We start from the raw sequence: 25,497 nt of genomic DNA, 5'->3' as shown, positions 1-25,497 counted from the left end.
AGACGGCCGGTATGCACTGTGGCCTATAGACTAGCCACTGACAGGCGCTGACTCGGACTCTAAACCCTACCAGCATACGTATTAAAAAGGAAGGGGTTTCATAATGAGTCAGTCACCAGATACATGCATCCATCATCATACACTCCAAACTATTTGAATCTATACTAGCGCATGGCCGAGCAGCCATTCGAGCCTTTTACAGCAGCGTCCTTCCGGGACCTTCCTGACCGTCAAGAGCAGGGAGGCTACCTATCTACTGCGTGGATACATGGCACAAAAGGAAGGGCACCAAGTACATTTACTAAGAATTACTCAGTGTTAAATCTTTAACTAAAAGAAATGGAGAACACGTTCACTTATCAATGGAAATGAATGCCTGCAGCAGTGGAGAAAGGTTGCATAGTCTTATAGGATAGGTTAGCAGTGAATCCCATACAGTACAGATCTGGCTAGGTACATGAGACACGGGAAATGGTCTTGCAATGCAACTTGAATGAGGAAAATCATGTTACCTAATGAGACCAAGAAATATCAATTAAGCATAATTGGCTCCTTACTAGACAATGAACAAGAAAACAATTTAAAACATGCATCAAATCAACCCTGAAATACTTATAAAAAAAAGAAAATAAATTGATTGCTTTTGTATTCAAATACACGAACTCCAAAATTACATTGACAATTCATAGTATTGGATAAGAAAAATTCCTACTCCCAAACTGATCCTTCACATGACTGTTCGGCTTGGGTTCCATCAGACTCCTATTAATGTGATAACCTCCCTCCTCAATATATTGTGTACAGTTCAAGCTTGTAAACTGCTTATTGCCTCAGTATTGCTTACCATAATGTTGAAAGGAGAATGTTGATTCTTCTGGATGTAGGAAAGAACAGCTGTGTAACATTTATTATCATATTTTCAATAATATGTTTATTGACATTTTATAGAATTTTTTTTATATGTAATATCTTGTTTATTTTTATCTTCATTTATTTCTGTTTACTATAATTAAAGGGGTTGTCCACGACTGAAATACAGATGGCCTTTCTATAGGGTAGCTCATTACTATGCGATCGGTAGAAGTCCGACACCACCATGATCAGCTGAAATTCATGCAGGCAGTGGCTGATATAAGTGATGTGTGGGACAGAATACAGTGACCACGTACATTGCTTTGTGGCTGCAGTCAAGTTCTGCACATTATCTCACATTAACTTGAATGGGAGATAAAGTTCAGTACTTGGCTGCGGCCACTAAACATTGTACCTGGTCACTGAGTTCTGCCCTATACGTATATTACAACCCCTGTAAATCTCATGTTCCCTGCACAGTGATGCCCTGATGCTGCCTATCTGTGTGACAGATGGGCTCTCTGCATTTTCTTCTCTTTACAACCTCTCTATTACAGGTTACGTTGCTTCATATAACCATCTTCTTGCTATTGTCTCTAAGGAAATGCTAGGAGTAGAGGATTAGGGTAGAATCTGAGTCTATGAATAAAGTGTGAATAGAGAGAGTGATGTCTGAATCTACGTCAAATGCAGTAATGATCCAGGTACATGACGGAACTTACAGTAGCAAAGTTATGGGCTAATAATTGGAACCATTTAGAAAATTGCTTGCATTTAGGCATCCAATTAATATAAAATTAAGGGTAATGATGGCTATAGTTTTAAAAACATCTGTAAAGTTTTACATAAAAATGTGAAATGTGCCTCGTGACTTCATTTAAAAAGGTCTGTGCTGGTAATGCCTGGGACTCTTATGTTACCTAAGATGGCCACAGTTTTTATCAGACTAATGGTGCACCCTAAGCATTGGAAGCCTGAAACACTTCACTTACTCATGGACTGGCCAGTGTTTCTCACGACATATACACATATTTGGCATCACCGGGTTCAGAATCGCCTGATCTATCAATATAAAAAAGAATTAACCCGATCGCTAAACGGTGTAACGATAAAAAAAATCAAAACATCAGAATTAGGGTTTTTTGGTGGCCACTACATTGCAAGAAAATGCAAAAACGGGCGACGAAAAGATCACATCTGCTCCAAAATGGTATCAATAAAAACTATAAAACTTGGCGCACAAAAAATAAGCCCTCACCCAGCCCAAGATCATGAAAAATGAAGACACTATAGGTCTCAGAAAATGGCATCTTTTTTTTTTTTTTACCAAATTTTGGATTTTTTTTTTTTACCACTTACATAAAAAAGAACCAAGACATGTTTGGTGACTATGAACTCATAATGACCTGGAGAATCATAATGGCAGGTCAGTTTTAGCATTTAGAGATCATGGTAAAAAAAAACAAAAAAAACTGTGGAGTTGCACTTTTTTTGCAATTTCACAGCACTTGGAATTTTTTTTCCCATTTTCCAGTACAAGATAAGTTAAAATCAATGGTGTCGTTCAAAAGTATACCTTGTCCTGCAAAAGACAAGCCCACTCAAGACAATTTTGACAGAAAAATGAAAAGTTATGGCTCTGAGAAGAAGGGGGGAAAAAAAATGAAACCGACCGCAAAAACTGAAATACCCCTGGTTGTTAAGGGGTTAAAACCGAACAATCAGTAAAAATATATTGTATGAATATTTAAAGCATAGCATAATCCAAACATTTACTTAACATAGTTTTTAAGGTTAAAAAATACAAAATATCTCACAACAGAGTATAAAAGTTAGCAGAAGAAATACATACAGCTCTGGCAAAAATTAAGAGACCACTTTCAAATGTTCAGCTTGTCTGATTTTTCTCTTTATAGGTATATTTTTGCGTAAAATGTAAATTGTTCTTTTAGTCTACAAACTTCTGACAACATGTGTCCGAATTTCCAAGCAAGAAATTTTGCTTTTTTTTTCTGAAAAGGAGAAATGGTCAAAATAATAATAATAAAAAACAAGTTCATAATCATTTAGAAACAACAATACTAATGTTTTAACTCAGGAAGAGTTCAGAAATCAATATTTTGTGGAATAACCTTGATTTTTAATCACAGCTTTCATGCGTCTTGGCATGCTTTCCACCAGTCTTTCACACTGCTTCTGGCGCAAAAATGTAAGCAGTTCTTCTTTGATGGCTTGTGACTATCCATCATCCTCTTGATTACATTCCAGAGGTTTTCAATGGGATTCAGGTCTGGAGAATGGGCTGCCCCTGACAGGGTTTTAATGTGGTGGTCTCTTAATTTTTGCCATAGCTGTATATGGTAATGCTATAACTTTTTTCCAACCACATCCAAAACCATTTTTTTTTTTTAAATTGTGGGTAATAATATGCTTTGATATTTTTTCCTTTACATTCTTTAATAACTGTTTTGAATGTCATGAATTATATTTTAAGCAAAGAACCATAAAACACAGAGGATCTTCATCAAGATATAATCGAAATTTGAGCACAATGTTTTTTTTCTTTATAAAAGATTAATGTTCTATTCTCTTCTTATTTTCTTTAGTTAGATTTTTGCCCTTTCCAGCATGCTTTCCAGAATTGTCCTAAAATGATAAGTAAAAGAGTGACATACCATAATTAACACTAGCTATAAAATAATAAGTATAGAGTTCAGTCATCAAACAAGTCTTCAAAAAAAAATTTTAAATTTTAATTTTAAAATTTTTAATAGCTTTTCATGGCTATATTCAATATACAGTAAAGCAATCAGTCTATACAGTGGGGGAAATAAGTATTTGACACACTGATAATTTTGCAGGTTTTCCCACCTACAAAGAATGGAGAGGTCTGTAATTTTATCGTAGGTACAATTCACCTGTGAGAGACAGAGGAAACCACCACCAACAGTGCTTGCAACCTTGTGAAGACTTACAGAAAACATTTGACCTCTGACACTGCCAACAAAGAATAAATAACAAAATATTGAGATGAACTTTTGTTAATGACCAAATACTTATTTTCCACCATAATTTGCAAAATAAATCTTGCCAAATCAGACAAGGTGATTTTCTGGATTCGTTTTCTCATTTTGACTCTCATAGTGGTGGTCTACCTATGATGCCAATTACAGGCCTCTCTCATCGTTTTAAGTGGGAGAACTTGCACAATTGGTGGCTGATAAATACTTTTTTCCCCACTGTAATTAAATTGCATTTTATTGCTTGAAATAAGTATTTGATCACTTACCAACAAACAAGAATTCTGGCTCTCACAGACCTGTTAGTTTTTTTTAAGAAGCCCTCCTACTTTGCACTCATTACCTGTATTAATTGCACCAGTTGGAACTCGTTACCTGTATAAAATCACATTCCAACTTCTCCTTCATGGTCAAGACCAAAAAGTTGTCTAAGAACACCAGAGGTAAAACTGTAGACCTGCACAAGGCTGGGATGGATTACCATACAATAGGCTAGCAGCTTGGTGAGAAGGCAATAACTAATTATTGTTAGAAAATGGAAGAAACACAAGATGACGGTCAATCTTCCTCAATCTGGGGCTCCATGCAAGATCTCGTCTCATGGGGCAAGTATGATTCTGAGAAAGGTCAGGAATCAGCTCAGGACTGCATGGGGGGAACTGGTCAATGACCTGAAAAGAGCTGGGACCACAGTCTTAAACAGTAACACACTACGCTGTCGTGGATTAAAATCCTGTAGGGCAAGCAAGGTCTCACTGCTCACACCAGCACATATCCAGGCCATGTGGTCAGATGAGACCAAATTAGAACTTTTTGGTATCAACTCCACTCGCTGTGTTTGGAGGAAGAAGGATGAGTACAACCCCAAGAACACCGTCCCAACTTTGAAGCATGGTGGGGGGAAACATCATACTTTGGGTGTGCTTTTCTGCAAAGGGGACAGGACGACTGCACCGTATTGAATGGAGGATGGATGGGGTCATGTATCGTGAGATTTTGAGCATTGAAGATGGGTCGTGGCTGGGTCTTCCAGCATGACAATGACCTGAATCACACTGCCAGGGCAACTAAGGAGTGACCCTGTAAAAAGCATTTCAAGGTCCTGGAGTGGCCTAGCTGGTCTCCAGACCGGGACCAAATAGAAAATCTTTGGAGGAGTTGAAACTCAATGTTGCCCAGCGACAGCCACAAAACCTGAAAGATCTGTATGGAGGAGTGGGCCAAAATCCCTGCTGCAGTGTGTGCAAACTTGGTCAAGGACTACAGAAAAAGTCTGACCTCTGTAATTCCAAACAAAGGTTTCTGTACCAAATATTAAGTTCTGTTTTTCCATTGTATCAAATACTTATTTCATGCAATAAAATGCAAATTAATTATGTAAAAAGAATACAATATGATTTTCTGGATTTTTTTTTAGATTCTGTCTCTCACAGTTGAAGTGTAAAAATTTCAGACCTCTCCATTCTTTGTAGGTGAGAAACCTTGCAAAATGTGCAGCATATCAAATACTTATTTTCTACACTGTATATCATTGGTGGTGGTATTTGGGGCCTGTAAGATCAGCTTTACATTATTTTGTCACTGATTGTGAAGTGCTTCTGTAAGTGGCTCCTCCCTTGCATCTTGCTGCCTCCCTGGGCATGCACTGTGCGCCAATTCAGCCGGGGTTCGTAAACATGGCTTCACTGTGCGTTCCCCGGGGAGGCGTGGGATTTGCAAATATCCATTAGGAGCATGTCAAAAAGTTGATATAGGGTACAATAAAACTATGATGGTGGTTTTAAATGCTGTTGTCAAACTCTGACAGTGGCATTTACAGTGCTTGTAAATATCCAAAAAACAATTGTTGAATTGCGGTTTTTTTTTACAATATCAGTGCAATTTTTCCCATTTTTCAGTACATTAAATGGTAAAATTAATAGCATCATTCAAAATTAAAACTCATCCTGCAAAGAAAGTCCTAATAAGGCTATGTGGAAAAATAAAAAAGTAATGGCTCTTGGAAGAAAGGGAGGCGAAAACGAAACTACAAAAATGGAAAACAGCCCACCAGTCAGCAAGTAGAAAATCCCTGGAAGACATCATTAAGAAATTTTGGTCAAGTATTTTTTTCATGACATTTTTTAAACACTTACAGCAGAGTTTGTGTAGTGATGCTCTATGAGTATGTTTCGTGCACAGTTGTTAATATGTTTGAAGCGATCAGGCCCTAGAAGGATTCCTCCATACCATCGTGACACCACTACTAGTACATTTCTGGCATCCAAAATCTAAAAATATATAATAATAAAATGCTATTAAAAATCAGGAAAAAAAAAAAACTTTATAGATAATGTAGTGGAGATTTCAGGTAGGGCGTTAATTTTTTTTTCGTATGCACTAGAAAATATCCCATTTACCATACCAAAAGTACACTCTAAAAGGAACCTGTCATCTGACTCATGCTGCCCAAACCTCGACAGCATGAATCAGAGAAAATACAGTTAGATGCTCACGGACCAGACAGCTCTTCCCTCTGCTGTTGCAGATGATTGACAGATCTCTCCCTTGTGTGCACGTGTGAAACTTGTCAATCACCTGGAGCAAAAGTGGGAAGCGCTGGCCAGGGGCAGAGCCGGACTATTCTCATTTCTGGCTATGGTCCCAGGCCGGATCTTCAAAGTATATTTTCTCTGAAATGCCCAAGTGTTTCAGAGAAATATAAACCTTGCTGTAATCGTGCATCCAAGCTCTGATTTATGCTGCCCATAGTTTGGAAAGCTTGAATCACACGACGGGTTCCCTTTTAGGCATACATCGAGTCTATGGAATAGAATACTGTAGTAATATCTTATGAAATGTTAAATATTCAACAATAGTCCTCAATGGATAATATTTCTTACTAGTTAAATGCAAAAAAGACAAACATTGAGTTTTCGAGACTGTATAGGTCTCTTCATCTAGCATGGTTTAACACAAATCCTATTTTATAGAGCAGCATACGAAAAAAGATTACGGTATCTATAAACGGGTTCAGGGATCGGGAAACAGATGAGATAAAACAGCAACAATACAGTCTTGTGAGCCCACTCTTGAAGAGATTCTCTGGAAACAGAAAACAGAATAAATTCCTAAATACCTTTAACCCCTTAATTACCAGAGCTGTTTTCGGTTTTTCCCTCCCCTTCTTCTCAGAGCCATAACTTTTTTTTATTTTTCAGTCAATATGGCCGTGTTAAGGTTTGTTTTTTGCGGGACGAGTTGTACTTTTGAACGACACCCTATTTTTTTACCATGTCGTGTACTGGAAAATGGAAAAAAAAAATCCAAATGCGGTGAAATTGCAAAAAAAAAGTGCAATCTCACACTTGTTTTTTTGCTTGGCTTTTTTACTAGGTTCACTAAATGCTAAAATTGGCCTGCCATTATGATTCTCCAGGTCATTATGAGTTCATAGGCACCAAAGGTGTCTAGGATATTTTTTTATCTAAGTGTTGAAAAAAATTCCAAACTTTGTTAAAAAAAATTCCGCCATTTTCCGAGACCCGTAGCGTCTCCATTTTTCGTGATCTTGGGCAGGGTGAGGGCTTATTTTTTGCATGCCGAGCTGACGCTTTTAATGATACCCTTTTAGTGTAGATATGATCTTTTGATCGCCCGTTATTGCATTTTAATGCAATGTTGCGGTGACAAAAAAAAAAAGTATTTCTGGCGTTTTGACTTTTTATCGCTACGCCGTTTAGCGATCAGGTTAATCCTTTTTTTTATTGATAGATCGGGAGATTCTGAATGCGGTGATACCAAATATGTGTATGTTTGATTTTTTTTACTGTTTTATTTTGAATGGGGTGAAAGGGGGGTGATTTGAACTTTTATATTTTTTGAATTTTTTTATATTTTTAAAAACATTTTTTTTTTACTTTTGGCATGCTTTAATAGTCTCCATGGGAGACTAGAAGCTGCCATAACGTGATTACCTCTGCTACAAAGAGGCGATGATCAGATCGCCTCTATATAGCAGATTTACTCACTTGCTATGAGCGCTGACCACCGAGTGGCGATCACAGCAAGCCAGCACTGACAACTATAGAGGTCTCCAGGAGATCTCTGGTTGCCATGCCAACAAACCTGACCTGCGGTCAGGTGACAGGGGTCACCGGTGGGCGTGTTTCTGGCCCGATGGCCGGAGGCGCGCGTTAAATGCCGCTGTTAGAGTTTGACAGCGACATTTAACAGGTTAATAGCCGTGGGTGGATCGTGATTCCACTAGCGGCTATTGCGGGCACATGTTAGCTGTTCAAAACAACTGACATGTCCTGGGAAAGATGTGGGCTCACCGCTGGAGCCCACATCAAAGGGAGGGAGTCCGACGTCAGGCGTAATAGGGGTTAAAGGGAATTTGTCAGCAGGATCAACCCTAAGCTGTCTACATGGGCATGCAGGTCATAGAGAGTTGGACAGGATGATACCTTGATTTCTGCGATCAGATGTCTAATTCCAGAACCAAGCAATGACTGACACTTTGCTCTCTTAATCACACACTGCTCTACAGATCAGAACTAACACAGTACAGCAGAAATGAACTTTGTCTCATTGCAAACATTTAGCACACAAAGGGAGCCAGAAAAGCCCAAAGAGTATATGATGCCCAAACATGCATTGAGGAGGCGGGGATTTCATACCTACATGTATTCAGTCATGTAAATGTCCATCTTTAATACATCACTGCCTGACCTGCTAGAACGAGGGGAAAATATATCTCAGTGAAAGTGCAAATAGTATTAGGCTCTATATCTATTCTCTACAATGTGAACTGTTATCACTCTGTACATTGTCGGTTACAGTCTCTGCTCTTTTTGGTTAGCAGTGACCTTGTTATTATTTGTCATACCACATAATTATATTTATTTCTTGTTTAAAATAATAAGCATTTTTATTGGGCATCATATACTCTTTAGAATTTTCTTGCTCCTTTTGGGTGCTATACTACTGAGTTTAGGCATAATGGGCATCTTGTTGTAGTTATTATTATTACAAACATTTGCAGCAGTACTTGTCCTCTCATAGAGCTGTCAGCTCTGCTGCAGAGCTGTGTGTGATTATAACTGACACAACACAGCAGAGTTGAACCTTCTCTCAATACAAAAACAACAAGCACATTTGTGGTTGTCTTTTCACGGGACTGTTAGGTCTGCTGTACTGCCCTGCTCCCACACTGGCTGCATGCGAGATGGAAGCTTAAGCACTATGAGAAGACTGCAGCTGCAAATGTCTTTGTAATAAGATAAACTTCACTTCTACTGTAGTTTGTTAGCTCTGCAGTACAGTTTGCTCTGATCTTACTGTACAGATGTGTGTGATTATGAGAGCAAAGTGTCAGCCATTACTTATTTTACACTAGTATTGACCCATTTAATTTAAATTACGCTCAGGAGGCAGATTTCTCATGCAGATCAGTATCCGGCCCATAGATCTTAACAGCTCATTTAAATATTAAAAAAAGTGGATTTCTCTGGAACAAGACATTTTATTCAACATTTTATGACCTGCATGCACAGGGTGCTGGAGATGCCAGAGGTGCTCAGGTAAGAGGAGGCTGCTCACACCGCTGTCCACCCTTTATATCTGATCTAATACTGGAGAGGCCAAGGCTGCTGAGCTTTCCACATTGCTGTTTACTGGACCTAATACTGGAGGTAACAGGGATGCTGAAGTAAGAAGATGCTGCTCACACTGCTGTCCACCCTGTATTTCTGATCTAATACTGAAGATACCAGGATTACTGAGGTAAGAAGATGCTGCTAACACTGCTGTCCACCCTGTCTATCTGATCTAATACTGGAGGTAACAGGGGTGCCGAGGTAAGAGGAGGCTGCTCACACTGCTTTCCACCCTGTCTATCTGATCTAATACTGGAAATACCAGGGGTGCCGAGGTAACAAGAGGCTGCTAATACTGCTGTCTACACTGTCTATCTGATCTAATACTGGAGATACCAGGGGTGCAGAGGTAACAAGATAACAAGAGGCTGCTCACACTGCTGTCCACCCTGTCTATCTGAATGCCGAGTGGCTGCTCTGAGTTGGATACAATTTTACAGTATTTTGCATAGGTCAACTCCAGATCACAGCAGCTGTTTAACATTCAAAAACATAGGTTTTTCATTCTAGGACAGGTTTCTGTCAGTGTAAGAAGATGGCAGCCATGTTAATACTATAGTGATTACCTCCCTATACAAAAGTAAATTTGCTTATTAAAGATATTTAGGAATTTATTCATAACTACATTTCCTTTACTTATTTATTTTTTTCTATTCCGAAAGAACTCTATGCCGATGACACTCAGATCTACCTATCTGGACCCAACCTCGCCTCCTTACTGACTGAAATCCCACAATGTCTGTCTGCTATCTCAGCCTTCTTCTCTGCTCGCTTTCTCAAACTGAACATGGACAAAACAGAATTCATCATCTTTCCCCCATCTCACTCTACCCCTTCACCAGACCTATCCATCAATGTCAATGGCTGCTCTCTTTCCCCAGTCCCGCACGCTCGGTGCCTTGGGGTGATCCTCGACTCTGCGCTCTCTTTCAACCCACATATCCAAGCCCTCGCCTCCTCCTGCCACCTCAAAATCAAAAATATTTCCCAGATCCGCTCATTCCTCAACCACTAAACCACAAAAACACTAGTGCATGCTCTTATCTCCCACCTCGACTACTGCTACCTCCTACTCTCTGGCCTTCCCTCTAGCACTCTTGCTCCGCTCCAATCCATCCTACACTCCGCTGCCCAACTAATCCACCTGTCTCCCCACTATTCCCCAGCCTCCCCCCTATGCCAGACCCTTCACTGGCTTCCTATTGCCCAGAGGCTCCAATTCAAAACCCTAACCATGACATACAAAGCCATCCACAACCTGTCTCCTACATATATCTGTGACATGGTCTCTAGGTACCTACCCCCACGCAACCTTCGATCATCGATATTTCACTTTCTCTCCTTTCTTGAAAGGTAGCATTTCTGGTGGCCATCACCTCCGTCCGGCGCGTGTCGGAATTGGCAGCTCTTTCGTGCCGCTCTCCCTTTCTGGTTCTCCACCAGGATAAGGTAGTTCTGCGGCCTCCGCCCTCGTTCCTTCCGAAGGTGGTGTCCTCGTTTCACCTCAACGAGGATATCGTGCTACCGTCCTTTTGTCCGAATCCAACTCATCCCCGAGAGCGGTCCTTGAACAAGCTGGACCTGGTTAGGGCGGTAAGAGTCTATCTGTCTAGGACGACTTCCTTGCGAAAGACAGAGTCTCTTTTCATTATCCCTGATGGAGCGCGGAAAGGTCACCCGGCGTCAAAGGCCACCATTGCTCGCTACCGGAAGCCTACCGTGTTAAGCGTCGCGGAGCCCCTCCGGGTATCAGGGCCCACTCTACTCGGGCAGTGGGTGCCTCCTGGGCGGTGCGCCACAGAGCTTCCGCACTGCAGCTTTGCAAAGCTGCAACATGGTCATCGGTTCACACGTTTGTGAAATTCTACACCTACGCTTCGGCGGACGCCAGCCTAGGTAGACGGATTCTGCAGGCCGCGGTGGTGAGTCCGCTGGCCTGATGGAAGTTTGTTTCCCACCCCAGGGACTGCTTTGGGACGTCCCAAGGTCTCTGTGTCCCCCAATAAGGCGAACGAGAAAACAGGATTTTTGGGTTGCTTACCGTAAAATCTGTTTCTCGGAGCCTTCATTGGGGGGACACAGCACCCTCCCATGTTTTATAGCTCCTGTTCTTACTTTGGTTGAATGGTTACAGTTGAGTTGTTTATGTTGTCAACCTATTCTGTTACTTCTCCTACTGCTTTCTCACTAACTGAGGAATTCTCTGCCGGTCGGTGGGGTGTACACTGCGGAGGAGGAGCTAACCTTTTTTTGTGCATAGTGTCAGCCTCCTAGTGGTAGCAGCATACCCCCAAGGTCTCTGTGTCCCCCAATAAGGCGAACGAGAAATAAGGGTAGCCAATGGGGATAAGTCATAGGGCTAGAATGCACAGGAATATCAAGCACATCGTCATTTACTTAAATTGATTAGAGATTCACTTATAGTGTAATTCTCAAGTTGTCTCTTGAGCAGCACACAGCTTTCCAGTCTCTTTACTTCCTGGTTTCTGCCAGGGTAGCTCTCCTTCCTGAGTGACCGTTCTAGTGAGTGGCAGAGCTGTGTTATTAGTATAACTATAAAGCTCAGCACAAGCACAAGGAGGTGAGCAGATGACTGTACAGAAAGCTGGCTGGTATATTAGAAGTTAACTCCTCTCCTGGACTGTAATAACTGCGCACACTCAGAGAGGGTATGGGCAGATACTAGTGGCAAAACTACATGGAAACTATCTGTACACTATGTAAGATAAAAGTCCTCATTGCAGATGAATGATAGTAGATAGAAAATGCAAGTAATTTGCAAAATTGTAAAATTTTCATGCAGTCTAACTAAAGCAAACTAATATTATTTAAATGTATTAGCATATTATTGCTGCACTGTTATGAAACTTTAAGGTTGTTATTACTGTGCTTCTTTGCAGTTATCCTCTATAGGTTTTGCTGTGCCTCTTATTCACTTATACTGGTTATAATGCTGGGTTATTCCCTTATGAAGGATAGCATGCTCTGATGAGACAGACTATGTATCTTGTGTCCTGTGGATTCACTTCTGTTTTTAGATTCTGTTAACTTATAATGCATGTTTGTCTTGCTTGAGCTGTACAATTACATTTAATGAAGATTGTTATATGTTGTAAATTACTTGGATGTGCACTGCTCTCCCAATTTATGATGTGTGCTTGCTTTCTTTAGCATAAATAGCTCTCAAATGGCTAACTCGGAAGTGTCAAAGATGTAAACACACAACAGACTTCTTGCATTTACAGCGTAATTGCCACACTGTCCAAATATTAATTTGCTTGCATTTACAACACCAAAAATGCAATTAAAGAGGACCCGCCACCAGGTCATAAGAGTCGGTTATTGCTCTTACTTTATTCCTGCTGCTCCTCTGAGTATTCCATTTTTTCCTAAATCCGTCATACAGTTCATGAGATATGGCCTTTTTTATTCAGTGCTAAGATTTATGGTCTTTACTAGTGATGAGCGAGTGTGCTCGTTACTCGAGCTTTCTGAGCATGCTCGGGTGTTCTCTGAGTATTTTGGGCGTGCTCATAAGTTATGTTTGAGACCCCGCAGCTGCATGATTTGCGGCTGCTAGACAGCCTGAATACATGTGGGGATTCCCTAACAAACAGGCAATCCCTGCATGCATTCAGGCTGTCTAGCAGCTGCAAATCCTGCAGATGCGGGGACTCAAACATAATTTATGAGCATGCCCAAGATACTTGGAGAACACCCAAGCAATGCTCGGAAAACTCGAGTAACGGGCACACTCGATCATCACTAGTCTTTACCAAAGGGGCGTGGCTCTCACTGTCATTATGCAGAGCAGCCTAAACACACGCCCCCGAGAACCCTGTGAGCAACACCCTCTAGGCAGTAGCACTAAATGAAACAACCCATACCTCTGGAACTGTACTGTAGATTTATTAAAAAAAAAATATTGAATAGTCAGTGTAGCAGCGGGAATAAAACAAGAGCAAAAACTCTCCCCTTCTGACCTGCTGACAAGTCCTCTTTAAGCTAAATATCTGTTTGTGAACCTGCTGACTTTGTACATGGTGCAGTCACATTCTAAATACCTGCATAAGATGAAGAAGTCTTTTACCAGCTGCTGTTTCCCCATCATCCTCACAGTCTTGTACAAATGTGTCTGTCTTTACAGAATATATTCTGTTGGAATATGTGAATAACACGTTAGTCACACGGTGTATCTGACAATAACATTGGCCATACACATCAGGGGTTAGCACATTAAGGTGCTGGTGTGCTGGGTTCCCACCAAGGACAACATCTGCAAAGAGTTTGTATGTTCTCTTCATGTTTATGTGGGTTTCTTCCAAGTATAAACTCCGGTTTACTCCCACACTTCAAATGCATACTGATAGGAAATTTAGATTATGAGCCCCAACGGGGACAGTGATGATCGCTTCTGTATACATTTCCAAACTCTTACAAAAATGTTGCCCTTATTTTTATTCACATTTTAGATATACCGAACAATCCACATATGTTGAAAGCTTCCATTTCTGAGACCTTTGTCAGACCAGGGAAAGGTCCTATTTACACCGATAAGAAAGTGAAGACGCTCTACTTTCTTCTGTTACGGCTTAAGACGGAAGCATGAGGCTGCCTCCATCGTAAGAAAAACCATAAGAAAGATAAGCTGTGTGGACACCTTAGTCATGTATTATACCTAGTTATAGGTGCTGACTTACATATCATGTTTTAGTCCACAAGTGGACCTTCACTTCCAGCCTTGTTGTGTGAACGACAACCCACCTGTAGGCATAAATGTTATGAGTTGCACTTGCAATTTTCTTGTTCTCATACAATTTGTTTAGTACTTCTTTCACCTGAAATACAATTTGATTTTAAAAAGATCAAACAGCTGAGTATACAGACACAGATGCACATTAGAGAAAACGATGGTTAAATCTTTGATATCAGATCACAGCTCATTTCAAGATTTAATGTCATTCTGTCATATGAGAGCAGCATGATACAGGGGCAGAGACCCTGATTCAAGCAATGTGCACTTACGGGGCTGCTTGATGTAGCTTGGATAAAATCACTGTTTTACCTGCTGCAGATCTACCAGCCTTTATGACACAGCGATTTGTTTCATTTTTCAAAGCTATTTTGGTAAAGCAAACAAATTCCAATAGAAATACAATCACAAATGCGTTTCAGACAAAGCCTTTACTCACTGCATATCTACCATGCAATACATCTAAAGTTTTATGGAACAAGGACATTTTAAAAAGAACCACCCCTTTAAGCATAAGTAGGTTGGAAATTTATGTTAGTTTTCTTTATTTCTAAAATATTACACTATTTCCATAAGTCTGTGTTTACAGGCTCGGGCTATGTTCTTTTTTTTTTCATCTTTTTTGTTTTTACATGTTGTGCTGCACGGTACGATTATAAAAACTTTACACTCATTTTTTTACATTGCTATTTTTATCTTATTTTCCCAATATACAATTAGTCAGGGTCAGTAATTAGTCACTTTATTCCCAGGACAGGATCATTACACAGCATCTAGACTTCCTTAACCATTTGAAGTGATCCTGTCAGGTAAAATAACACTATTAGCTTGCAGATATTGGTTTAATCCACAGGTTAATAGTGTTCTGACTCTGTGCGCACTGAGAGCCCCGCTGTCGGGAGGAAATTAACTTTATTCCCCCCCCCCCCGGCAACCTTGATCTTTCAGTCAAAGGGGCGGTGCTGGAATGATTTTAGGCACTGCTCAGTGAATAAAGAGCGGTGGTTATAACCGCGCCCCCAGCACTGACTGACAGCAGGCTCAGCATTAGTGCCGGCTGGTGTACAGTGCTGGAGGCGCAGTTTCAGCCGCCACACTCTATACACAGAGTGGTAACTGAAACCATGTCGGCACTATGCCTATAACTGAAAGAGTGAGGCTGTCAGAACGCTATTAACCTACAGATTAATAACATACAGTGGGGCAAAAAAGTATTTAGTCAGTCAGCAATAGTGCAAGTTCCACCACTTAAAAAGATGAGAGGCGTCTGTAATTTACATCATAGGTAGACCTCAACTGTGGGAGACAAACTGAGAAAAAAAAATCCAGAAAATCACATTGTCTGTTTTTTTTTCATTTTATTTGCATATTATGGTGAAAAATAAGTATTTGGTCAGAAACAAGCAATCAAGATTTCTGGCTCTCACAGACCTGTAACTTCTTCTTTAAGAGTCTCCTCTTTCCTCCACTCATTACCTGTAGTAATGGCACCTGTTTAAACTTGTTATCAGTATAAAAAGACACCTGTGCACACCCTCAAACAGTCTGACTCCAAACTCCACTATGGTGAAGACCAAAGAGCTGTCAAAGGACACCAGAAACAAAATTGTAGCCCTGCACCAGGCTGGGAAGACTGAATCTGCAATAGCCAACCAGCTTGGAGTGAAGAAATCAACTGTGGGAGCAATAATTAGAAAATGGAAGACATACAAGACCACTGATAATCTCCCTCGATCTGGTGCTCCAAGCAAAATCCCACCCCGTGGGGTCAGAATGATCACAAGAACGGTGAGCAAAAATCCCAGAACCACGCGGGGGGACCTAGTGAATGAACTGCAGAGAGCTGGGACCAATGTAACAAGGCCTACCATAAGTAACACACTACGCCACCATGGACTCAGATCCTGCAGTGCCAGACGTGTCCCACTGCTTAAGCCTGTACATGTCCGGGCCCGTCTGAAGTTTGCTAGAGAGCATTTGGATGATCCAGAGGAGTTTTGGGAGAATGTCCTATGGTCTGATGAAACCAAACTGGAACTGTTTGGTAGAAACACAACTTGTCGTGTTTGGAGGAAAAAGAATACTGAGTTGCATCCATCAAACACCATACCTACTGTAAAGCATGGTGGTGGAAACATCATGCTTTGGGGCTGTTTCTCTGCAAAGGGGCCAGGACGACTGATCCGGGTACATGAAAGAATGAATGGAGCCATGTATCGTGAGATTTTGAGTGCAAACCTCCTTCCATCAGCAAGGGCATTGAATATGAAACGTGGCTGGGTCTTTCAACATGACAATGATCCAAAGCACACCGCCAGGGCAACGAAGGAGTGGCTTCGTAAGAAGCATTTCAAGGTCCTGGAGTGGCCTAGCCAGTCTCCAGATCTCAACCCTATAGAAAACCTTTGGAGGGAGTTGAAAGTCCGTGTTGCCAAGCGAAAAGCCAAAAACATCACTGCTCTAGAGGAGATCTGCATGGAGGAATGGGCCAACATACCAACAACAGTGTGTGGCAACCTTGTGAAGACTTACAGAAAACGTTTGACCTCTGTCATTGCCAATAAAGGATATATCACAAAGTATTGAGATGAAATTTTGTTTCTGACCAAATACTTATTTTCCACCATAATATGCAAATAAAATGAAAAAAAAACAGACAATGTGATTTTCTGGATTTTTTTTTCTCAGTTTGTCTCCCATAGTTGAGGTCTACCTATGATGTAAATTACAGACGCCTCTCATCTTTTTAAGTGGTGGAACTTGCACTATTGCTGACTGACTAAATACTTTTTTGCCCCACTGTATATGCCGGTTGATAGTGTCATTTTACTTGACAGGTTCCCTTTAAGTGACACACAATGATCATACTCACCTGGTCAGGACGGTTCACAGGAGCTAGATGTCCCTGAAATGTACTCCTTCTGTCACTAATTGGTTCTCCATGGAAGATTGAAGGTATTTCTTTACTATCTAAAAGAAAACAATAACCAGTTCTCAAGCACTCCACCTTTATTGAAAAAAGTGAAGTTTTAAGATTCCTAAATATTTTAGGATACACAGTTTACTTTCCCATTTTGTACCCTTGCTTAAAGTATTCATGTAACATATCTCCTCAATTACTCCTCACATCAATCCAACTATGTGCAGACATCACTTATCTTTATGACACCATCGTTCCCTTTCCTGCAAAAACACCTATGTGCCAAATGCTTGGTGCCCTCTAAACACTCAATACTCCTAACATCTCAGGCTAGCATAGCCATTTAATCGAATGAGAAACATGTACCGTACCATCTGTCTCTGCCATCTATTATCTTTTACTAACAATATAACAATTACCTTCCAAAATGTCAAACGCCCCATCAATAACGGAACAAGTTAACAAGTCATTTAGTAATTCAGAGCTGGAAGCAATTTCATCGTCGTCCCCCTCGACTTCTTCTGTTGTGGTTTTTGTACTCGGGGCTGAAAGGACATCAAGAATATTCATTATTTATTTTTTTTATCTCAATGGAGCCACATAAACTAGACTCGATTTTAGAGATTTGGCCAAAATCTACACTGGGCTATTTTTTGGAGAAAAATGCGAACTTAACACCAAGATAATTGTTTCCATTTGTGACTAACTAAATTAACACAATTATTATTGTGCAAAATGGTTGTAGAAACATCTCTATTTGTCATCTGATTTTCCTTGTAAGTTTCCAATAATAATCAACGTAAGAGAAAATTTTACTATAAAGTCTCTAAATGTTATAACGTTGAAAGAAAGCTATCGCAAACTTGGGTAAGTGAAAGGAATTTTAGCTCATCCATCCACTGATACAAAAATATCTCACTGTATTAATAGTCAATTAAAATCCCAAACAGAACAAAAGCAAAGGTGGGAACCGTCCATAGTCATAGGATAACTAATAAAGGGAATATTTTGTATCAACGGATGGATGTGCTAAAATTCCTTTCCCTTCCCTACTTGAGCTGTTCGTGCCAGCTGAATATGGCTCCCTCTGAACGATGTACATACCATGGATCATATTATCCAGCGGCTTTGGTGACCTTGCTTTTCCTTTTTATTCTAGCAGAAACTTAACTTTTTGTTTACATAAGGTTTCTGGGTTATATGAGTTTTTTTCATATCATGATTTTTAAAGAAAAAAAAACAAACAAAATTTTTAATCGTGCAATTTTCACACGGGCCACTGGAGCATTTATAGACTCATACTTCCTGTCCTCTTCAGTAGAGGCAGAATTACCAAGACCGGTAACTCCAGCCATTCACATTAGGTGAAGGGAGGGGGATCAGGCCCCCTGTATCCTCAATACAATAGAGAGGGTCGGGGTCTGACCATTGTGGCTGTGCACAAGATTTCTTTTTTTATTATTGATACAGGATCCTCTGTCTTCTTGCCAGTGTGCTCCAGTTGATTGACGTGTTAGATAAATGGCATGGTTATCCGATAGATTGCATTGACACTGGAGATGGCTGAGTCCAGTAATCTAGCCAGCTTCAGAGGAGCGCTTACAATCTCTATAGAAAAGGACTTGTAAGTGCTATGCTCCTTGCCTAGGAGACGGGCCACTTGTGACTGCAGCATCAGTCGCTAGTAACCAAGAAAAATAAACTATGGACCTAAAAATACATGGAACAGAAAGGATTTTTAAATACAAATACATTGCAAAGTTGATTTTTTTTGTTTCTACAAACAATTAGCAACGTTATCACTTTACGTTTATGAGAGTAACCCTTTAGGCTATGTGCCCACGTAGCGTTTTAAAACGCACACTGAAAACCGGACTCCTTCCCAGAAATCGTGCGTTTTTTCCGCGCGATTTCACCGCGATTATGTTCGCGATTTTGCCGCGATTTTCGCGTGCGATAGTCAAGCACTTTCCAAGTGATTTGAAGCATCGCTTGGAAAGTGATTGACAGGTTGGTCACACTCGTCAAACATAGTGTTTGACAAGTGTGACCAGCTTTTTACTATTGAGGCCGGCTATGCAGCATCAATAGTAAAAGATAAAATGTTAAAAATGATAAAAAAATAAAAAAATCGGGGTATATTTACCTTCCGACGTCCCGCGCTACCTTCCCGGGCCTCAGCGTTCCCAGCGATGCCTTGCGAGACATGTGATGACGTTGGTCTCGCGTTACTATAGCGATCTCGCGAGACCGCTAGAGTCACGCGAGACTACGTCATCACAGGACCTTGCCGCAAGGCATTACTGGGAACGCTGAGGCGCGGGACGTCGGAAGGTAAATATACCCCGATTTTTTTATTTTTTATTTCTTTTTTTTTACAGGGGTATGGTACCCAGGGCCTGGAGGACAGTCTCCTCTCCTCCACACCGTGGGTACCAACCGCACATGAGACGCTTAACTTCCTGCATGGTGGGCATAGCCACATGCGGGAAGTAAGCGATTCTCATGCATTCCTATGGGTGCGGAATCGCGGCAATTCTTTGCAATTCCGCACAAAAGAATGATCATGCTGCGATTTTTTCTGCGATGCGATTCCGCCGCGGAAAAAAGCGCAGCATTAGCACAGCATGTGCGGAATGCCATAGGAATGCATGGGGGGCGTTCTGTACACGATTTTTAAACGTTTTTGCAGCGTTTTTGCGCTGAAAATCGCGGCAAAAACGCTTAAAAATCGCATCGTGGGCACACAGCCTTAATCATGAGTTTGTTCAGCAAACTCTATTACATTTTTTTATAGCTGCAATTTAAAAAAGAAATCTGTCACCAAGAATATAGTCTATATATATCTATTGTGAGGCAGTGACCGGTGTCATATGCGTGGGTCGCTATGTGTCCCCCAGGATGTGTAAAGAAGCATACGGAGGTCATGGGAGTGCATTGTAGTCACAGGCATAGCTGTGATTGCAAGCCAGAATAGAAGTAAGTGTTGGTCTTGGGCAAGTTATTTGTCCATGGCAGATTTAAGAAAACCAGCCATGGAGCTTGTATTTTTTTAAATGGACTACAGGATGGTAGTGGGGCGGTCCATTTCCTTCCCCGGCCCCAGGTTTTCCAAGTAGCCAATAGCCACAGGTTCTGCTATAAAAACCCTGCAGTAAAGGGGTTGGGTGTGAAAGCAGGCAGAGCAGAAGGCTTTGCAGAGCTCAACCTGTGTGAGGCAACACAGGGCCAAGAGGAGCCAAAAGGCCTGGCACCCTCAGCGTACACAGCGGTGCAGCCTCCCACGACAATGGCTCAAGGACTGTCTTTGTTTTCCCAGCTGCGATTGAGCGGATACTGCATGTTGTGCACTGTGTGAGTTTGGAAATTAAACACGTTTTGCTGTGAACTTTCCAGTGGTCACTGCCTATTTGTCATACTGCACAAAACCCCGCTGCACTACAAAATATATTATAATATATATATATATATTTTTTTTTTAATTTTTTTTTAAGTTGCCTGACTAGAGTCAAGCCAATAAGCTAATATTTGTTCTAATACACATTAATTAAAATGTCCCTATCCTTCTCTCACTAAACTATCTAAGTGCTTTGATTTTATGGTTTTTCTACTTCTTCTTTGATGACGCTTCATTTGAGAAGAATTCTCAGAGCATACTGGGACACTCAAACGAAGCGACATCGGGAGGCAGAGGCTGCTGTCATTACCACAGTCTCTGCCTCCACCCTGAACTGAAGCGTCATCCGTTTCAGGGGCTGGACTAGTCACTGCTCTACTGAGCATGCGTCAGCTGTCAATTCAGACATGTGGTCAGTAGATTCTTGTCACTGTGCAAAGAGTAAGTAGGAAAAAAAAAAGCATTTAGGGAAGGATAGGAATTTTTAATTAAGGTGTATTAGAAAAAAAGATTAGACTATGACATGAAATAGATAGAATTTGTGCTTTGGATAACCCCTTTAAGTATTAAATGCAGCAGGGGGGGTTTCTCGTCAGGGAGTAAAAAGTTTTTACACCCATGTTAAAATATTTACTTGTCAGATAAAATAAAAAAACATACTAAGAAGAGTCCTTTGAGAACTTTTTTCCTTTTTTAATGTCACTCATAATCTGTGCAAATCCATTGAGAAATACACAGAAATCATTTTGAGACAGGAAATAAATAAACAAGATTAAAAAAATGTTGTGGCATAACTGTACACACTCTCTTATAATTGAGGATGTGGTTGTGTGTAGAATCAGCAAATCACAGTTAAACGCATGTTAAATAGTGGTCAGCACTCAGCTGCCATCATTTACAGTGATTCTGATTAACCCCATATAAAGTTTAGCTGTTCTAGTAGGATTTTTCTAATATTTTTTTACTTAAGTTTAGCACAACAATGACATTAAATAGAACTGGACGTCCCTTAAAAATTGATGAAAAGACAAAAAGAAAATTGGTCTGGGAGGCTGCTAAGATGCCTACAGCAACATTAAAAGAGTTGCAGACACTTCTTGCAAGTACTCATTGTGTATTGCATGTGAAAAAATCTCCCATATTCTTCGTTTGTCTGACCTATTATTAGGGTGGCAAGATGGAAGCCTTATCTTAAAGAGAAAAATATATATCCAAGTCCGGCTATGTTTTGCTAAACCTACATCAGGTCTGCCAAAAACATGTGTGAAAATGTGTTATGGTCTGATGAGACTAAGGCTGAACTTTTGGTCATAATCACAAAATGCATGTCTGGCACAAAACCAGCACTGTGCTTGACCTAAAGAACACCATACCCATAGTGAAGCATCGTGGCAGCAGTATTATGCTTTGGGGCTGTGTTCAGCAGGTGGACATGGGGCTTTAGTCCACGTGTAGGGAACTATGAACTGTTGCAAATATCAGTCAATCTTGCATCAGAACCTTCAGGCCTCTGCTAAAAAGCTGAAGATGAAACAAAATTTCATATTTCAGCACGATACTGAACCTAAGCATACCTCCATAAACAAAAGGTTGTGTTTTGACAGAAGAAGGTGAAGGTTTTGGACAGGCCCAGACCTGAATCCATTTGAAAATCTGTGGGATGACCTGAAGAGTGTGCTGTACACAGGAGATGGGCTTGCAATAAATTAAGTTTACAGATGGATTTTTTTTTGTTATGTCTCAGGGTTAGAATTGTAGAATATGTGCTATAAGATATAAGGTCAAGGGAGGGAGGAGTGAAGAGGGAAGAGTGGTAAGTGATTTAGGGCAAATAGACTGTGCTACTTGGACACAGAATTTCCGGTATTGGTGATGAAAAAAATCTTATTTAAAGGGAATCTGTCAGCAAGTTTTCTTGCTAGGTACTCTGAGGACAGCATAAGATAGGAGTTAAAACACAGATTTCAATGATGAATCATATGTTAGGCTGTGTGCTGCTGTTTACTTACAATTAAGGTTTTATCACCTGGTGTTAATTATTGCATGGACTACAGCACCTACAGCAATCATGCCTGTTAGCCTGATTCTGCCCCCTCCTGTGACAAGCAACTGACTGTCTATAGACAGTGTAAATACAGAGCCTGGTATAGGGAGAGTTAGCTTTATCAGCTCTGCTGCATCTAAAAATTTTAATTGTGTCAGAACCACTTCACCCAGTAACCTAAGTGACACATTCTTGGATTCAGGGTCTTTTTGCCTACATCATACTGCAGTCAGTTGAGGTAGCACAAACCTGCTGACAGATTCCTTTAAAGGATAAGGATATAAAAGTTATTGGTGTTACTGACCTTGAACTGATGTTTTAGATTTCTCCTTCAGAAATTCTCTGGTCTTTTCTACCCATTGGTAAAGAAAGTTCTCTCCAAGATTCTGCCTACAATTATAAAAAAAATAAATATATATATGTATATATATATATATATATATATATATATATATATATATATATATGCTTTAGGGGTTCACGCTCTCGGGTAGCCACTTGGAACACGAACAAACAAAAATAATGTTTATTTCCACTGGTTGAACAATACCAAAAACAAACCGTATAACTCTAGCCTTGTCCAGGCGCTAAACATTACAGTGCATGGCTATTCAGACACGGCTAAGAGAGTCCCAGCTCAGTCACACACAAAACAGATATCACCCATAGCACACACAGTGCAGTTTGGTGCACACGGCCGGTACGGTCTCTTTACAGAGAAATTCTGGCTTGTCTCTCTCCAGCTCCAACACAAATCTAGTCTGGTCAGCTTCCCCCAGCTGCCTGCCCATTGACCACATGTCCTAGTTCTAGTCATGGCCATCCAGGTGCATCTAATCAGAACCTGTAGTGCTAGGATTTAACCCTAACCTGTATATGTATGTATGTATATATATATATATATATATATATATATATATATATATATATATATAAATAAAAGAGAAAAAAGACACGGACGGCACCGCTGTTACCATTTAGCTTCTTGTGGTGTGCGGTATCCAGAGCTCTCAGTGCTGGCAGCTGCGGGTGCTGGTCTGGTAATCCACAATGCTGATTATATCCAAGGAGAAAAAAGGACCGTGTTACACTATTTCCATCAGCTCCAAGAGTGCGGTCCTTTTTTCTCCTTGGATATATATATATATATATATATATATATATATATATACACACACATAAACATTTTTATTTCTTTTACAATGGTCTGAAGAGTATTTAGGATACCTTATACACAGTCTCTGCTTAGCCTTCTGCGTCTAGTTTTCTGAAACGCCAAATATTTTGCAGTAATGTTATTAAAGCACGTGCTGAACCATAAACAGTTTTCTAAATGATCAAATGTCGGATTAAAGAAACTTCATTATTCGTTATTTATTTACGGATATATTTAACAAGGTCAGTGAAACTAAAAGGTACCGTAAAACTGCAACCTGTATATTAGAATTGTTCTGTAAGTAACATAACATTTCGTAGGTCCAAGAACCATCACTACACCAGCAAAGAAGGGGAAGTGCCAAGACGGCAGGATTTGGTCATTATAAAACAGACAGCAGAATTCTAGATATTATCGAGGATTGCTCTAGTGGATTGTATGCAGAAGTCCAACATCATTAGGATGCTACGCTAACGGACCCTTGCTAATTAAATGCCATATGTACAGCTGGGCAACATCAAATTTCTAGAAAAGAGCTAAAGTGATCATAACTTACAGGTAAATTTCCTCCAGATTATTTGATATTGTCAAACGATCTTCACCCCGAAGCCATGGAGCACTGTATATGCAGAATACATAATATATTATATACTGAGTAACATAAAGCATGGGAATGTCAATGTTTCCATGTAATGTAATACTTCCTACATTATAGGGGTTGTCAGTGCTTGTAAAGACAAGCATTTTTGGCATTTACCTCTTATTAAAAATGCTCACCATTCTTTGTACCGAGATATCTTTAATTCCACTGTGTACTACTCATTGTATAGATTACTGGTCACCTCTGCAGTCAAGGAGTGTGCGCCACTTGCAGTTACCTAGACAAGGGGCGCACGCCAGTTGCAGTCTATGCTTTAGAGGCTGCATGTGCCTCTTTGAAGCTGCCCAGATAGCTGGATCTGACCACCTTCAGTATCCTGTACTGTTCCATTGTGTAGTAGCATGGGAGAGCGCTCAGTTCTGACCAGTAATAGACTGTGTCTGGGTGTCCGCATTCAGTAGGCGTATATGGAGAAAATGATGCTATACAGAACATAAGCAAGAATCCTGTTTGCGGGGAGACAGTCGGTAGTAAGCTCTGATGGGGCAACTGAACGTGGGGCAAAGGGATCTGTGAAAGCACCCTAAGACTTGTTTATACTGAATTAAAGGTTGAGGGGGGGTGATTTATTAAATTTGTTATGATTAAATCATAATAGTACAGATCTGTATGACAACATAGATATTAATGGGAACCTGACGGCTGATACTAGCTGCCCGATCCATGGGCAGCATGTGTAAGGTTCTTGCTGCATGATTCCAGCCATATGTGTTTAACTCTGAAACGCTGTAGCATTTCAGAAAAATACATAGTATCATAACTGGGAAGACCAAGCTGGACGGGAAACTAGTCGGACAGGTGGGTCCCAGGCGGCTTCTCCCCACCTTCTGCCAGTGACTGACAGGTCACTCCCTGCATGCAAGGATAGAGAGAGATCAGTCACTCCACGGCAGGGAGTGGGGAGAAGCCGCATGGGACCCGTCTGTCAAATTAGTTTCCCATTCAGTTCCGTCCGTGGTTATCAAAATATGCTTTTCACTGAAACACTGCAGCATTATAAAGCTGTTATCATATAGCCAGTGCCCGATACATACTGCCTGTGGATCGGGCAGCAT

At 40.6% G+C, this 25,497-nt stretch overlaps 1 protein-coding gene across 2 annotated transcripts in view; it reads right to left on the bottom strand.

Moving 5' to 3' along the window:
- Positions 1–280: 280 nt before the first annotated feature.
- Positions 281–25,497, bottom strand: part of IMPACT (impact RWD domain protein) — a 42,574-nt gene continuing 17,357 nt past the window's right edge. The window contains exons 4-11 of one of the 2 annotated variants that reach the window (XM_073550829.1): positions 24,338–24,400; positions 22,930–23,015; positions 17,604–17,729; positions 17,137–17,234; positions 14,276–14,349; positions 13,576–13,666; positions 6,008–6,142; positions 281–3,498 (exon numbers count right to left, since the gene is read on the bottom strand). In XM_073550829.1, the coding sequence (XP_073406930.1) occupies positions 3,427–3,498; positions 6,008–6,142; positions 13,576–13,666; positions 14,276–14,349; positions 17,137–17,234; positions 17,604–17,729; positions 22,930–23,015; positions 24,338–24,400 (745 nt within the window). In that variant the 3' untranslated portion in view covers positions 281–3,426. The remainder of the gene's footprint in view (positions 3,499–6,007; positions 6,143–13,575; positions 13,667–14,275; positions 14,350–17,136; positions 17,235–17,603; positions 17,730–22,929; positions 23,016–24,337; positions 24,401–25,497) is intronic. The other variant, XM_073550830.1, reaches the window with a different exon arrangement.

Source organism: Dendrobates tinctorius, unplaced genomic scaffold (assembly GCF_039654945.1).
Source record: "Dendrobates tinctorius isolate UK_male_01 unplaced genomic scaffold, ASM3965494v1 ptg000171l, whole genome shotgun sequence".
In the NCBI taxonomy this organism is placed as follows: domain Eukaryota; kingdom Metazoa; phylum Chordata; class Amphibia; order Anura; family Dendrobatidae; genus Dendrobates; species Dendrobates tinctorius.
The sequence above is the reverse complement of the archived record's forward strand: the minus strand, read 5'-3'. Positions and strand labels throughout refer to the sequence as shown.